Source organism: Saccopteryx leptura, chromosome 3 (genome assembly GCF_036850995.1).
Source record: "Saccopteryx leptura isolate mSacLep1 chromosome 3, mSacLep1_pri_phased_curated, whole genome shotgun sequence".
NCBI lineage: Eukaryota > Metazoa > Chordata > Mammalia > Chiroptera > Emballonuridae > Saccopteryx > Saccopteryx leptura.
In genome coordinates, this window is record NC_089505.1 from 91,352,777 (window position 1) to 91,367,740 (window position 14,964).

The 14,964-nt window shown below is 55.3% G+C and overlaps 2 protein-coding genes across 3 annotated transcripts; one reads left to right on the forward strand and one right to left on the reverse strand.

Moving 5' to 3' along the window:
• Positions 1-639: 639 nt before the first annotated feature.
• Positions 640-6,100, reverse strand: FBXO2 (F-box protein 2). Its single transcript, XM_066375081.1, has 6 exons — positions 5,976-6,100; positions 2,617-2,970; positions 2,056-2,185; positions 1,891-1,986; positions 1,316-1,454; positions 640-1,071 (listed from the first exon to the last, which is right to left on the reverse strand). The coding sequence occupies exons 1-6, from the start codon at positions 5,995-5,997 to the stop codon at positions 937-939; spliced, it is 876 nt and encodes a 291-aa protein (XP_066231178.1). The 5' UTR covers positions 5,998-6,100; the 3' UTR covers positions 640-936.
• Positions 6,101-6,159: 59 nt separating this feature from the next.
• Positions 6,160-12,641, forward strand: LOC136399653 (F-box only protein 44). Of its 2 annotated transcripts, none has more exons than XM_066375084.1 (6): positions 6,160-6,250; positions 7,612-7,900; positions 9,960-10,086; positions 10,233-10,328; positions 10,420-10,555; positions 11,485-12,641. In XM_066375084.1, the coding sequence occupies exons 2-6, from the start codon at positions 7,636-7,638 to the stop codon at positions 11,650-11,652; spliced, it is 792 nt and encodes a 263-aa protein (XP_066231181.1). In that variant the 5' UTR covers positions 6,160-6,250; positions 7,612-7,635; the 3' UTR covers positions 11,653-12,641. The 2 variants fall into 2 exon arrangements, with proteins under 2 accessions (XP_066231181.1, XP_066231179.1); XM_066375082.1 differs by lacking the exon at positions 6,160-6,250 and adding an exon at positions 6,538-6,666.
• Positions 12,642-14,964: the final 2,323 nt, after the last annotated feature.

Genomic DNA, 14,964 nt, shown 5'->3' on the forward strand with positions numbered 1-14,964 from the left:
GCCAGAAAGAGAGTGCCTGGCCACATACCCTTCCCTCCTCCTTTCCCCTCAAGCCAGTGCCAGGGGCCAGCATCTGGGCAGGGCTTAGAAAATGACCAGTGAGACCAGATGCTAATGACTCCTGTCCCATTCTATAGCAAGCCAGGGAGGACAGCATGAAGTGGGCATCAACTGAAGAGGGGACACTAAGCTGACCTTTTCTGTGCCGCCTTACCCCCACCTTCCCATCCCCCAAGCCAGGTCACCTGCATGCATCCCTGGGCCCAGGAGAATCTGTACCCTAGATGAGGTGTTGCCATCCCCACCATCCTGCCTTCAGAAAGGAATGAGAGTGGGGAGCAAGAAAGGCCTGGAGGGTGGCCCCCCACACAGAGTGTCCCCCTCCCCCAATCTGGCCTCTGGGCAGCTTGGGTATCAGTCAGGCGCCAGGCCCAGCTCCCCACTCCTCGGCCTCACAATCCCAGCCTTTGTCCGCCAGCCCTGGCCTGGCTGGCTCTTCATCAGCCCAATGGGCCCTGGAAACCAAAGCAGTTGGAGCCCCACCAAGTATTTTTCCAGGCTGAGCCAGGGGCCCTCAGGAGACAGGAGACAGGAGACAGGGAAGGATGCAAAGTTCATTCATCCATTTGTTCATCCATTTCTTCCTTGAACAAATCATATTTATTGAACGTCCATTTTGTGGCTGGCACTGTGCTAGGGGTGGGGGGTTCAGCGGCGCGCCCAGTCCAGGCCCAAGCCTCTTTCAACCGTCTTATCTTTCAGGTGCAAATAATATGCCAACAAAACCCTTCTCTACCTGTGTGGGGGCTGGGCTTGGAGTAAAGGGCAGGAGAGGTGTGCGTGGGGTGGTGAAGGGGAGGGTGCTACCACTAAGGCCTCTCTACCCCAGGCCTCTGCCCCTCCAGGGCAGCAAGGGGGAGCTACGGGAGGGATCCCTCAGGGCTCCACCCACACGCTGCTGTTGGTCACCCGGGCCCCGAACCAGCCCTTCCAGTAGACGGAGTCCTGCCCACCGTGCTCGAAGCGGACAAAGCGAACGCCGGGCCCGTAGTCGGTGAAAGTGTGGGAGATCTGGGGGTTGAGGAGAAGGGTCAGGGTCAGAGTCAGGGTCAGGGTCAGGGTCCGGGCCCGGAGGCCTCCCCTGGCCGCCCTACCCGGCGCACTGGCCCGCCTCTAGCCCCACCGGATTTCTCAGCCCCGGGGCCTTCATTCACACCTGTCGGCCCTTCCAGCCCCGCCCGCCGCGGGGCGGGGTTTCCACAAGCCCCGCCTATCACATTCTGGTTTGGCTTCGCCGCTACGCCTCCAAGCTCACCTCGATCCAGCCACCGTTGTCGCTGATTTGCGGCACTGCCACCTGCCCGCTGTTGAACTCGGCCAGCACGTCTTCGTGCTCCGACAGCAGCTTCACCGTGAGCTCATACAGGCAGCCCGCGTCATTGCGACCCGAGTACCTGCCCCAGAGAGGGAGCGAGGGGGGGGGGGGCAGGCCTCAGCTGGTGAGCCTGGCCTTCTACAGAAGGTAACCCTGCCTGTCTGTTGACCCTCCTGCCCCTCTCCTCATTTTACAGAGAAGGAAACTGAGGCCAAAGAGAAGGTGACTTGACCAAAGTCCAAACCCAAGAACTAAAACCTAGGTGGGCCAGACCCAACGTTGGGCCCAAAGCTAGCCCACAAATACATGTTTTGTTTGGACTGTCGACAGATTAAAACCCAAAAATATCTTTTGCCAACATTTAAACTGAGGAGAATAGGTGGATTTCACCTTCTCCAGGAGATCCGGCCCACGTGGCCACAACCACTAGAGTGAGGAGGCAGTGGCCCCTGAGGGAGAGTAGTGGCTTTGTTCCCCACCCACTCCATCTCCCCCCTCCCCGCGGGACCGCTCACCAGTCCTTCACCACGATGGCCGGCTGAGTGGTGTCCAGCAGTTCCTCCCAGTAGCCCTCAGCCTTCAGGTCAATGACCTGTGCTTTGCGACACCACCTGAGGGAAGTGAGTTAGGAAGGAGTGGTGGCCCCCTCTCCCCTTCCCACGCACCCCCCTTCTCCTTACTCAAAGGAGGAGGCAAAGAACTTCTTGACGCTCTCATCGTGGGGGAATTCCGTTCCACAGTCTCCGGGCAGCTCCTCCACCCTCCAGCCGTCCCCGCCATGCTCCACATCACTCCAGCCCTCCAAGTCCTCTGTAGTAACAGGACAGCCCCATCCTAGTCACCCAGTCCTTGCTGAGGTGTGGCAGCGCTGACTCTTGTCCCTGTAGTCGGGTGCTGGGCCCACCCCTACTTTAATGATGTTGGTTGGGAGATGATGGTGGGGTTGAATAGCAGGCACTCCCTGTTGCCCCAGACTCCATCTCCCTCCTGGGAAGGTCCTACAGGGTTTGTCCTGCCCCAGCTCATGGAGGGTAAACGGATCTGGGAAACAGACCCCCCAGGGAACGGGAGGACAGGGAGATAATACTACAGTGTTTACTGGGGCTATTCTGTGCTGGGCATTGTGCCAAGCGCTGTATCTCCTTTAACCCTCAAAGCAGGCTGGTATTGTGTATGGCCCATTTTCCAGAGGGGGCAGCTGAGCCCCTCCAGCCATGGGGGTAATAGGGCCTGACCCTCACCTTCCCCACACGGGTTGCGCAGCAAGTTGCGCCGCCTCTTGCTCAGGAAATAGAACTGCTGCCAGTGGTCGCGTTCGTCCTCGGAGCCGCCCTCCGGCACCAACCCCTCCTGCTGGCACTTGAGCAGCCACAGGGGGGCGCCGTCCACCAGCTCCTTCCAGCGCAGACACACCAGGCGGCAGGCTTGCACGAGCTCTGCGGCCGGCAGCTCCGCCAGCACACGCAGCAGCAGGGGCTCCGGCAGCTCGTCCAGATACGCCGCCTCATCCTCCTCTTCCCCAGCGCTCGCCTCCTCCGCGCACGCCTCCTCCTGCTGCTCCTCGGGGCTTGCCTCCTCGGGCTGGCCCACGCTCTCTGCGGGGGTGAAGAGGTGGACGGGTGGTGACTCCCGCCAGACAGAAAGTCTTCCTACACTTCCCAGAACCCCAGTGTGTCAGGTAGCCAACCCCCAACCCAGCAGCTGGGACCAGAGATTGTGACCAGAAACTGGTGCCCAGTGGAAGACACCCAAAGGGGACCAGGGCCACAGACCAGCCCCAAGTCCAAAGAGCGGCCTCACAGGCCTCAGTTTCCCTGAAGGGCCAGTACACCCCATACCTGAGCAGATAAAAGCAACTGATAATATTATTAACAGGAATGCCTTATGTTTCACATATGAACTTCTTTAATCCTTCCAACCACCCTCTAAGATCCCTGCTCCAATCACCTCCTCATGGAAGCCCTCCTGGATTTCCCAGTTACATCCTCTCAGCACCAGAAGTTTCAGTCCTTCCCAGGTTTGTCCAAGTGTGTGATGGTTTATAAAACACCTTTCTTGGGACTAGACTGAGGGCATGAAGGCAGGGACGAGGTCTGGGAAACACTACTTCATCCTCAGTGCCTGGCATCCGCCACACTGTCAACAGCTAATGTTTTGGGAGCACTTAGTGAGTATAAGCCTGTTCTGAGCATTTTCATTTCATTTACTCTCTAAAACCTCACAGCATGTCTTCAAGGTATTTCCTGTGATCATCCCTATTTCATTAGTGAGGAAACTGAGGCACAGAGACGTGAAACAGCTGAGGCTCACACAGCAAATGAGTGCTTGGAGCCTAGATTTGAACCCAGGCAGCCTGACCCCAGAGCCACCTATAACCATCACACATCAATAAAGAATTCATTGAATTAGGAAGCACTGTGATGATTTTGATTCTGCAGGTGAAAATGCTCAGGCTCAGTGATGTGAACTGAATTGCCAAAGGTCACACTGCTAGTATTAGGGAAGGGCCCACGGGGATCTGAGGCCTGAGGGGAAGGGAAGAGGGGTCTGACTTGGGAATGGGGGAGAGGGGCTCATTAAGAGAGACTGTGTTTGTCAAACAGGGCAGTACTTGGAAAAGGAAGGATTTGGGGTTTTTTTCCACTCATGGCCCTCAGTTTCCTCATCTCTAAAATGGAAGTAATCCTGGTGCCAGGCCATTCAAACAGCGCTAATGTTCAAATCCCCTGTGGAGGGGCAAGGGCATTCTAAATTGTAAGGAGGTGGACAAGCGTCCAGAACTGTGGGCTGGACCGTCTTCTGGATCCCAGCTGGCCTCAGTTAGGCCATCCAAGTCTTAAGTAAATACCAAGTGCCCAGTGTCTCTGGAGAAGGGAGAGGGTATAGGGAGGAGATCAGGCCACTCTGGGAGATGGGGAAGGCCACAGTGCTCAGACATCGGATGGGGGGGTCCTAAGGGCTGAACCCTGGAAAGCCAAGGTGGTGGTGGAAATAGGCCAGGAACTGGGGGAAGGAACAGGCAGAACCTGGACCCAAGTCTGGTCATTGCCAGGACCCCAGCCTGCCATCCCTTTACCTCCTCACATGAGCATTTTCTCCCTCTCCCCACACAGTCAGATCCTTGATTGTTGCATGTGGGTTTACCTCTTCAGAGCCCACAGTACACAGTGTGTCCTCAGTAGATCTTATGTAGTCCATCTTATTCCGCACAACACGTCCCCTTCATTATTAACTTTTTTTTTTGCCACAAGTCTAGATGACATGGGGCTTTATTTACCCTCTCCCTTTTGGCAAAGAGGAAACTGAGGCCCAGAGATGCTTCCTGGCTTCTCCCAAGTCACGTTGCAGAATAGTGGGAAGTCAGAGAGAAAAATGCCAGGCCCTGAAGCCATATCACCTGCCCATCCTTCTGCCCACAGCTCCCTGGGGAGCAGGGCCCAGTGTCCTCACCTCTCCACCCCTCCCCCCGCCCTGCCCTGGCCCTGGTGGACACCTGATGCTCCCCGAAAGGTGCACCTCACCCAGTCCCCTCTTCTGGCCCCAGGCCTGGCATTTGAGGCCCCAGATCTGATTACAGGTCCCCCCACCCCCCGCTCAAGCACACACAACTCCCCACATTGTTGCTGTCGGAAAGTTATCTGGCCCTGGAAGCTGCCTCCGAAGGCTGATTCACTCACCTGGATTGGGCCCTGGAGTCCAGGGAATAGCTGGGCCCTGAGAAAAAGCAGGAGCCCATTCTGGGGCCCTATAAAAGGTGTGGCAAGGGGGCCACAGAGGATTGGGAGTGGGGACTGAAGGGGCTGGGGTGTTCAGGGCTGGGAGAAGGGGGCTTTACTACTGGAGCATGCATCAGTCTGTTTCCCATCGCCTCCCCAAAGCAGCGCCCACTCTGAGATGAGCCTGCTGAGGGCTGGATGGGGGAGTCTGTAGGCAAGACTTGTTCCCATCCTGACTCAGCTGGCAACCCCCACAGGCCAAGCCAGCTCAAAGGGTGGGGAGGGGGTCTCTGTGCCAGACAAGATGACTGGGCAGTCTCAGAGGGCCCTGAGCATCTGTGAGATCTGGTGCCCCAACCCTCCCTGACCACTGGCCTGATCTCCACTGGGCATGGGGTCACCCAGATGAAGGGTGGCCCCTCCAGACAAGGGAACCCAGGAGGAAGGCTGGGATGGGGTGAGGAAAGGCCAGTAGCCCCCAAGAAATCCATGGTGATTTGGGCAGCTTAGGCAAGAGCTGGCAAATGGAAGAAGTTTATGGAAGAAAAGGGCTTGCAGCCTCCTCCATCCCAGGTGCCTCCTAGACTCCAGCCCAATAAACCTTCAGAAAGCTAGGAGGTGGGAACGTGGGATTACTCCTATGCTACCTCCTGGGTAAATGGGACCCACGGAGTCCTCCCTCCCTCCCTGCCATTCTTGAGGCGTCCCTCCAGACCAAGATACCAGACAGAGGACTGTGCTCTTTTGAGAATGTCTCAAGGACTTTGCTTAGGTGAAAGTTGGCGGCGCTGGGTTTCGGGGGTCCCCCCTCTCTGTAGTACTCGCCCGCCTGCCCTGGTCTCCCCTCTCAGGCTGAGCGAGTGGGTCAGGACTGCGGCGGCTACCTGGGTCACCGTCTCCGTCCATCGCTGCTGAAGGCGATCGCGAGAGGAGGAGGAGGAACCGGAGCGCTGCGAGGCTGCCCGAGTCCCGCGGCGCTGGCTAGTCTAGGTGCTGCCCCCGTCTGGGTCGGGTCCCGCCCGCCGCGACTCTTAAAGGCCCCCGCCTCCGCCCCCGCCCCGCCTTTGGCCCAGAGCCAGGACACCCCGCAGTCCTGGGCGGTCTGCCGGCGGAGGCCTGAGGCTGCAGGTTTCTCCGCTGATCCAGGAGGCCCGGAAAGGTCAGGAGTTGGGTGTTTTGTTGTTTGTTTGTTTTTGTTTTTGAATGGGGGGTCCTATCTGAGCCTTTTCCCAGCTGCCTCCTGGGGTGGCTGCTGGGAGGAGGCGGCGAGGGGGCAGGGAGAGTCTGGGTTATGCGGAGGGTGCGGGGCGCGCGGCCCAGGCAAAGGGGAGGGGCAGAGGCTCCTCCCGGAACCCCCCTCCCGGGGTAATTTTCCTACTTCGCGGTGGGGGGCGCGTCCCAGTCCCCCCCGCGCACCCCGGGGCAGCTCCGTGAAGGGAGGGGAGCGGACAGTGGAGGCGGGGCCGGGGCGGGGCTAGGAGAGCGAGGACCCGGCCGCGTCCACCCGCGACTGCAGGCGGCGGCAGGCGTAGCTCCCGCGACCGAGCGGGATATCGCATCGGCTGCCGAGTGCAGGTGATCGGCAGGAGTGGGAGCAGGGAGCGCCGCAGCGGGGACGCGGGCGGGCGGGCCGGCGGGCGGGGACCTGGCGGGGGGCTCGGCGGTGTCTGGTCCCGCCGCGGTACGTGAGCTAGGCCCCGCGCCGACAGGTCCCAGGCCGTGGTGACTGCGCTGCGCAGCCTCCAGCGACCCTGCGGACGGAAACCCGGGCTGGGGCTCCCTAGTTACGTAGGGGCCCGAGCCCCGACTTTGGGGGACATTTTAAAGTCACAACGCGGAACAGGGATTTGAAGATGCACGAGGGGACCTGGAGCTGGAGCCCAGCCACGGGAATAGGGCCGGGGGGGTCTAGGAAAGGCTTTTCCATCGCTCACCCCTTCTCCAGTCCCAGCTGGGCAGATAATTTCCACTGAGGTCTTGAGAAAGTCACTTGAGCCCTTTGGACCTCCATTGACAACCATAATCATCCCTGTCCTCAACATCGGGTCCCCCTCTCCGAGGATGGGAGAGAGATGGGACAAGGCACCGGATAGGCTAAAATGCTTTGCGAGGCTGCGCGTTCCATTCTAAACACTGGCCTATTGAAACAGGCTGATTCTAGAATCAGAGAAGGCTCGGGCTCCTGTCTGTGTGACTGTGGGCAGATCCAGGCACCTCTCCGCGGACCTCCTTAGCTTCCTTCAGAGGCTGATGTGAGATGCCAGTAAAAATATATAAAATAAAAATCAGAGCTCACCTTGACTGAGCTTCTGCTGTGTCACAGGCTCCTTGAAGCCTCCCCAGGAGGTAAGTGCTGTTCCTGGCTCCAACGAGGACACTGAGGCTCAAAGAGGCGCAGTGACTTTCCTGAGACAACCAATGGCAGGCCTGAGATGGGAACCACCAGCACCGTGCAGTGCTGCAAATACCAGGTCCGGGGAAAGGCCTTGGTCTGTAGCCTAGCTTTTCCGTTTACCACAGCCGAGCATCCGGAAGCCAGGAGCCATGGCGGTGGGGAACATCAACGAGCTGCCTGAGAACATCCTGCTGGAGCTGTTCACGCACGTGCCAGCCCGCCAGCTGCTGCTGCGCTGCCGCCCAGTCTGCAGCCTCTGGCGCGACCTCATAGACCTCGTCACCGTCTGGAAACGAAAATGCCTGCGTGAGGGCTTCATCTCCGAGGACTGGGACCAGCCTGTGGCTGACTGGAAGATCTTCTACTTCCTACGGAGTCTCCACAGGAACCTCCTGCACAACCCGTGTGCTGAAGGTGGGGTGCAGAGTGGGTCCCCAGTACACATACTGTCAGGATACCAGCTAACATGTATTAAGCACTTACAATGAACTAGGTACTTTGAATGGTTTAAGTCTTTGATCCTCTCACAATAGCCCTAAAAGGTAGGTACTGGTACCCATTTTTCAGATGAGCAAGCTGAGGCCAAGGGTGGCATTTCTTATTCTATCCTTAAAATAGATACCTTTTCACCTAACCAGGCGGTGGCACAGTGGATAGAGCGTCGGGCTGGGATGCAAAGGACCCAGGTTCAAGATCCCGAGGTCACCAGCTTGAGCGCAGGCTCATCTGGTTTGAGCAAGGCTCACCAGCTTGGACCCAAGGTCACTGGCTTGAGCAAGGGGTTACTCGGTCTGCTGTAGCCCCATGGTCAAGGCACATATGAGAAAGCATCAATGAACAAATAAGGTGTCGCAATGAAAAACTGATGATTGATGCTTCTCATCTCTCTCCATTCCTGTCTGTCTATCCCTCTCTCTGACTCTCTCTCTCTGTCTCTGTAAAAAAAAAAAAAAAGCCTGACCTGTGGTGGCGCAGTGGATAAAATGACCTGGAAATGCTGAGGTCGCCGGTTCGAAACCCTGGGCTTGCCTGGTCAAGGCACATATGGGAATTGATGCTTCCAGCTCCTCCCCCCTTCTCTCTCTCTGTCTCTCCTTCTCCTCTCTAAAAAAAAAAAAAATGAATAAATAAATAAAAATAAAATAAAATAAATTTTAAAAAAAGATAGATACCTTTTCTATAGCTATTTAGGACTAATATGCCCCCAGACACAAGACCGGGGAGTCAGCCATGTTTTGTTGGCGTAGTTCCCAGTCTCCAGGGCTAGGCGTAATAGAACCATCCCAGAAGTTGAAGGGGGCTTTGCCTATGGAAGAATGAGAGATCCAGTCTTTTGTCCAGTACATTTCAACAACAGGTAAAACAAGACTTCTGCAGTCTTGCTATGTTCCAACTCATCAGCTAGACACTGGGATGGGGTAGGATGGGAGCCTCATTCTCTGTTATGTGTCCCGATTCTGGAGCAAAATGATGATAAAACAACTCCAAGCTCTCCAGAGCTTTCAGATGCCTACCTCATTTGACTCCACAACAGCTATGTTCTTGACCAGCAGTTAGCACACTATGGTCCATGAGCCAAATCTGGCCCAGGGGCTAAGAATAATTTTTACAGTTTTTAAGGGTTCTTTTTTTTTTTTTTGGATTAAAATGTCTAGGAATATCTTAACCTTCTGTAATAAAAGAGCTTAGAAAAATATTAAGCTAGTTTTTTGGGGTGTTTTTTTTTTTGTATTTTTCTGAAGCTGGAAAAGGGGAGAGACAGTCAGACAGACTCCTGCATGCGCCCGACCGGGATCCACCCGGCACGCCCACCAGGGGGCGACGCTCTGCACACCAGTGGGTGATGCTCTGCCCCTCCGGGGCATCGCTCTGTTGCGACCAGAGCCACTCTAGCACCTGGGGCAGAGGCCAAGGAGCCATCCCCAGCGTCTGGGCCATCTTTGCTCCAATGGAGCCTCGGCTGCGGGAGAGGAAGAGAAAGACAGAGAGGAAGGAGAGGGGGAGGGGTGGAGAAGCAGATGGGCGCTTCTCCTGTGTACCCTGGCTGGGAATCGAACCTAGGACTTCTGCATGCCAGGCCGACACTCTACCACTGAGCCAACCGGCCAGGGCTTTAAGGGTTCTTTAAAAAAAAACAAAAAAAACTATGTAATAGAAACAGTCTATAGCTCACAAAACCAAAAATATTTTGGCCTTTTACAGAAAGTTTGCTAGTTCCTATTCTTGACTCCAGTTTCTAGAGGACAAAATCAAGGCTCAGAGAGGGAAAGCAACTTGCCTAAGGTCACACAGCCCAGTATTGGTAGGGGTAGGACTAGCCCCAGAGGCACACACTATTGATGTGCAGTGCCCCACAGCACAGGGCTTGAGGGCAACTGCTGTTATCCTGGGAGAAGAAGCAGGAGGAAGGAGCCCTTGGGAGAGGTGACCACTGGGGGACCTCCCTTTGATGTGAACTGTGTTTTCCTGCCAGAGGGATTTGAGTTCTGGAGCCTGGACGTGAATGGAGGTGATGAGTGGAAGGTGGAAGATCTCTCTGGAGACCAGAGGAAGGAATTCCCCAATGACCAGGTCAAGAAATACTTCGTGACTTCTTATTAGTAAGATCCAAGGTCAGGGGGTCTCAGGTGGGAGGAAAGCCCAAGTCACTGCACCCTGGGGTCTCTCCTGCTCTGGGAGGGCAGTCCTAGCCTTCCAGTGCCCTAGTGGTGAGTCCCAGCGCCTCCCACCCTCCGTCCACCCCCAGCACCTGCCTCAAGTCCCAGGTGGTGGACCTCAAGGCCGAAGGGTATTGGGAGGAGCTGATGGACACCACACGACCGGACATCAAGGTCAAGGACTGGTGAGTGTCTGGGGGGGCCTGCCGCTCAGGCTCCCCGCCCCACCCTGCCCCCCATCTCGAAGGCCCTAATGGGCCTTCCCTCTGCCTGCAGGTTCGCAGCAAGGCCAGACTGCGGGTCCAAGTACCAGCTGTGTGTTCAGCTCCTGTCATCTGCACATGCGCCTCTGGGGACCTTCCAGCCAGACCCAGCAATGATCCAGCAGAAGAGTGATGCCAAGTGGAGGGAGGTATGTGGGCCAGGAAGGGAGCAGGGGGTACACTGCCCAAGGCTGAGATGATAGCCTGACAGGCCTTGGTTCAAATCCCAGCTCTGCTGCTTCTCACCTGGGCTTTGGCTACTCTGAGCTCTGAAGGATGTCAGTGCAATGATGCCGGGAAAGCCATGTTCCAGGTTGACTGTTATTAATGACTAATATTGGTTGTTACTATTGTCTAGACCAGGGGCCAGCAAACGTTTTCTTAAAAAAACTAGATAAAAACATCTATAGGCTTTGCAGGCCGTGCTGTGTCTGTCGCAACTACTCAACTCTTCAGCTCTGCCATTGTGTCGCGAAAGCAGTTTAACAAGTGGACATGCCTGTGTTCTAATAAAACTTTATTTACAAAAATAAGCAGCGGGGGAGCTAAGCCATAGTTTAGCCAACTCTTGATCTAGACTAGTCCTGTCTAATAGAACTTTCAGCAATAATAGAAATGGTCTGTCTGCACTGTCCGGTATGGTCACCAATAGCCACATGTGACTGTCGAACACAGTAAGAGCCAGTTCCTAGTGTGATTGAGGAACTGGATTTTTAATTTTATCTAACTTTAATTAATTTCCATTTAAATAGCTTTATGTGCCCAGTGATGAGTACATTGCACATCCTTTGGCAGCTTTCAAATTTTTCTTCAGTTGCTCTGCACTGCACTTAGATAATAATCCTGTAGAGTGGACCCTCCAGGTTCCACCTCAGTTTACAGAGGACGACACTAGGGGACAGAGAGGGGCAGTCATCTGCCCAACATCACAGAGTAAGAACTAGAACTCAGTTCTGCTGACTCCCAGTTTAACACGAAGACAGCAGCCCCTTCCTTGTCCCCGGCCCCTTGGACAGTGCCACCCTCGGGGTCAGCTGCCCTGACCTCTCTCCCTCCCTCTGCCTGACCCCTCTCCCAGGTCTCCCACACATTCTCCAACTACCCACCCGGCGTCCGCTACATCTGGTTCCAGCACGGTGGCGTGGACACTCACTACTGGGCTGGCTGGTATGGCCCAAGGGTCACCAACAGCAGCATCACCATCGGGCCCCCCGCTGCCCTGACGCCCCCAAACCCCCATCCGTAGAACCCTAACTGGTAAACTGTTGTCAGAGGAAGGCTGGGCTTGGGAAGGGGTGTTGGGCTGGGCTCCCCTAGACTTCCTAGTTCGTCCTTGCCCTCCAGTTGCCTCTTCTTTGTGGCCCTCCTCATTTGAGCAGCCATCACATGTAGTGGACAGCCAGCTCACCTGAGGGCTTGGCCTGAATGGTGATGGGGAGGCTTGTGGACACCTTTAAGAGATGGGGCCCCTGAGGTTAGGGACGTACAGGATGTCCCCCGTCCCCACGACTTCTTCCCCAGACTCCTCTGAGGGTGCATCTCCAAGCTCAGATGGCAACCTAGGTCTGTGTTTCCACCTTCCCCTCCTGGGCCTTTCTCCCTGTCTCTTTTGGGGGGTCCTTGGAGCAGGGACAGTGTGGAGGACCTCTGGCAAACCTGTGGCTGCCTTGGATCATGCAGATGCTGAGAGGTGACTAGATAGCTCAGACAGATCTGGGAGTGGACAGAGGGCTTTATTCTCCGGTCTTCTGTCCCATTCTCTGCTACTCTCAAGCTTTCTCAGCCCACCTGCTCAGAGAGGTGGTGTGGCCCAGGGGCTCAGGCCTTATCTGAGATGGGCAGGCCTGGGGTAAGGGAGGCTGGAGTCCATGCCAGGTCGGGACTGTCCTCACCGTCAATGAAGCCCCAGAAGCCAGATGGGGGTGGGGCTCTTCAGAAGACCTCCGGAATCCTGTGTGTGGTGACCCAGGGCAGGTGGTGCAGAATTGGGCTCTGATTCTGAAAGCTAGAATGTGTGGCTTAGGATGAGTGGGCTGGGGGTTTTCAAGGACGACCTGTCCACCTCCACGCCTAGACCAGGCTCCCTGGGGCTTGGAGAGCATTCCAAGCCCACACCCCACCCTTGGAACTGCCATTCACAGGACATCCCCCCACCCCGCCCTATGCCTCTTCCTCTGCTGAAGGGACAGCAGTGCTCTGATCCTGCCCCTGCTGCATGCAGCCAAATAAAAGGTTTCCCAGCCCAACTTGTGCCCTGTGGTTTCTGGATTGGGGAGGTGGGAAGAAGGGCAAACCTCATGGGAAGCCCCAGACCTGCAGAAGTGGCAACATGTGTGGCTTCTGTACAAAGTACAGAGAGGGGTTGACATTTTAGGAGCCAGCCCATCACAGAGCCAGGGTCATGGGACAGACCCCTTGATGAACTGCAAACACCTTGTCCCAGCAGTCATCAGCATTGCTACCTTCTTCCTCTGAGGCCTGGCTGCAAGCCTGGGGGTGGGCTGTGTGGATATCTCCTGGCAGCCCCTACATACACCTCATGCTGGGTCAGCAGTGACATCTCAGGTACTGCTTACTGGTGTTTCCCTTACTCTGCCAAGAGCTTTACTGACATTAGATGAAGCCAAGGCATTTAGAATGGTGCCTCGCACATTGTATGTACACAATAAATACTGTTAAATGTAATTATCTCACTCAACAATGAGCTATCCTGGCCAGGTGGTGGCGCAGTGGATAGAGCATGAGAGTGGGATGCAGAGGACGCAGGTTCAAAACTCCGAGGTCCCTGGCTTGAGTGTGGGCTCACCAGCTTGAGCACTGTGTTACTGGATTTAGCATGAGATCATAGACATGACCCCATGGTCCCTGGCTTGACCCCAAACGTTGCTGGCTTGACCCAAGGTCTCTGGCTTGAGCAAGGGGTCACTTGCTCTGCTGTAGCCCCCCCTCACCCCCACCAAGGCATATATGAGAAAGCAATCAATGAACAACTAAGATACCACAATAAAGAATTGATGCTTCTCATCTCTCCTCTCCTGTCTGTCCATCCCTGTCTATCCCTCTGTCTCTTTCTCTGTGTCACACACACAAAAAGAAACCCCAAAAACCAATGAGCTAGATTAGGGCCTTAGGGCAGGGACCACCACTCACTACCTATATGACAAGTTGGCAGCTGACACCCTTCTCTGGAGGAGATACAGCCCTAACGACTTCATGTGATCTGGTTAGGCACCCCTGGGCAGTGCAAAGTATGCACAACATTTTGTGGTTCCCTGAAGTACCAGGTGCTTGATAACTGTTTGTAGAATTGTTACCAGGGAAATGACAAGCTCTCAATGCTTGTGTTCTTGAGAGAAAGAATTCAGTCAGGAGACAAAGTGCAGCAAGTAAAGCAAGGATTTATTGGCCCTGCAGGAACACGCTCAGAAAGGTCTGGGCGGGCCACTCGCTTGTGAGAATGAGTGCCTCAATCAGTTACAGAGCTTGGGACATGAAACAAGGAAGGAGCCTAGGATTAAAGAAGCAGAAGAAGGAGCCTTGGCGGTCCTGCTTTGGTTTTCTAGATATGTTACAGGCAAGAAAGAAATGGGCCTAGGCAGGCTGCTTTGGATCACTGGGAAGTCAGAGAAAAGGGGGTCCTTGGAGACAGGTTCAGGGGGTTAGCCTGGCATGAGCTGCTGCCGCCCGCTGCTCCCCTTGTTGCGAGTCTCATGAGATCCTTTCGAGCAGTGGTTTTCAATCGCCAGTCCACCAGAAATTTCGTGCTGGTTAATCATATACCCAAAAATTATAGACTGTATAATCTTCATACATTAGCAGGTGGTTAACTCTTTCACGGACCGGCACAAAACTGCTGGCAGATCAGTGGTTAAAAACCACTGCTTTAGAGCTTAGGAGAAAGAGAGAGGCGAGGAAAATTCATGGGGGCAGGGCAAGATGGGGAGGGGAGGCTCGGGTGTGCTCCCCAGGGAGAGAGCACACTTCACACTGGGTTCTTCATCCCTTCATGCTAAGGGCTTTTAAGAGTGATCTTAGGGTAGGTTCCAGGGGAGGATCTCAATCAAATATTCATCAGCTCTCCAGGTGCCTCCTTTCAGGGTTGTGGTCTCCACTGATTTGTCAGGGCCAGAAAACAGGGGTAATTAGTCAATGCAGTTGGTCCTGAGGTCAGCTCTGTCCTCGCTTGTCTGGTTTTGCTGCTTTTCTGGGTTTGGAGCTGAAACACAATTGAGGACTAGGTGTACTTGAGACAGGTCAGAACCTCATTGCTCTGGGGGCTTAATCTTTAAGGTATCATCATCTCCTGCCCCCTTGTTCACTCCCCTGCTAAGGGAAGTCTAACCCGCAGGACTAGAAACATGCCATGGGAGGAAAGGTCAGGGAAGGGTCCGAACCACATGACCAGCAATATGAAATCAGAGGGTCTAAGCTGCATGACCAGCAACATAGTGGAGGAAAGGTCACCCTGGGGGTAAGGTCCTTGTTTTCCCAGTTTTGCTCATTACTAGGCACCCAGGGCTTCCCACCCTGGTGACCTTCAGTGCCTGGCCTGTGGTTC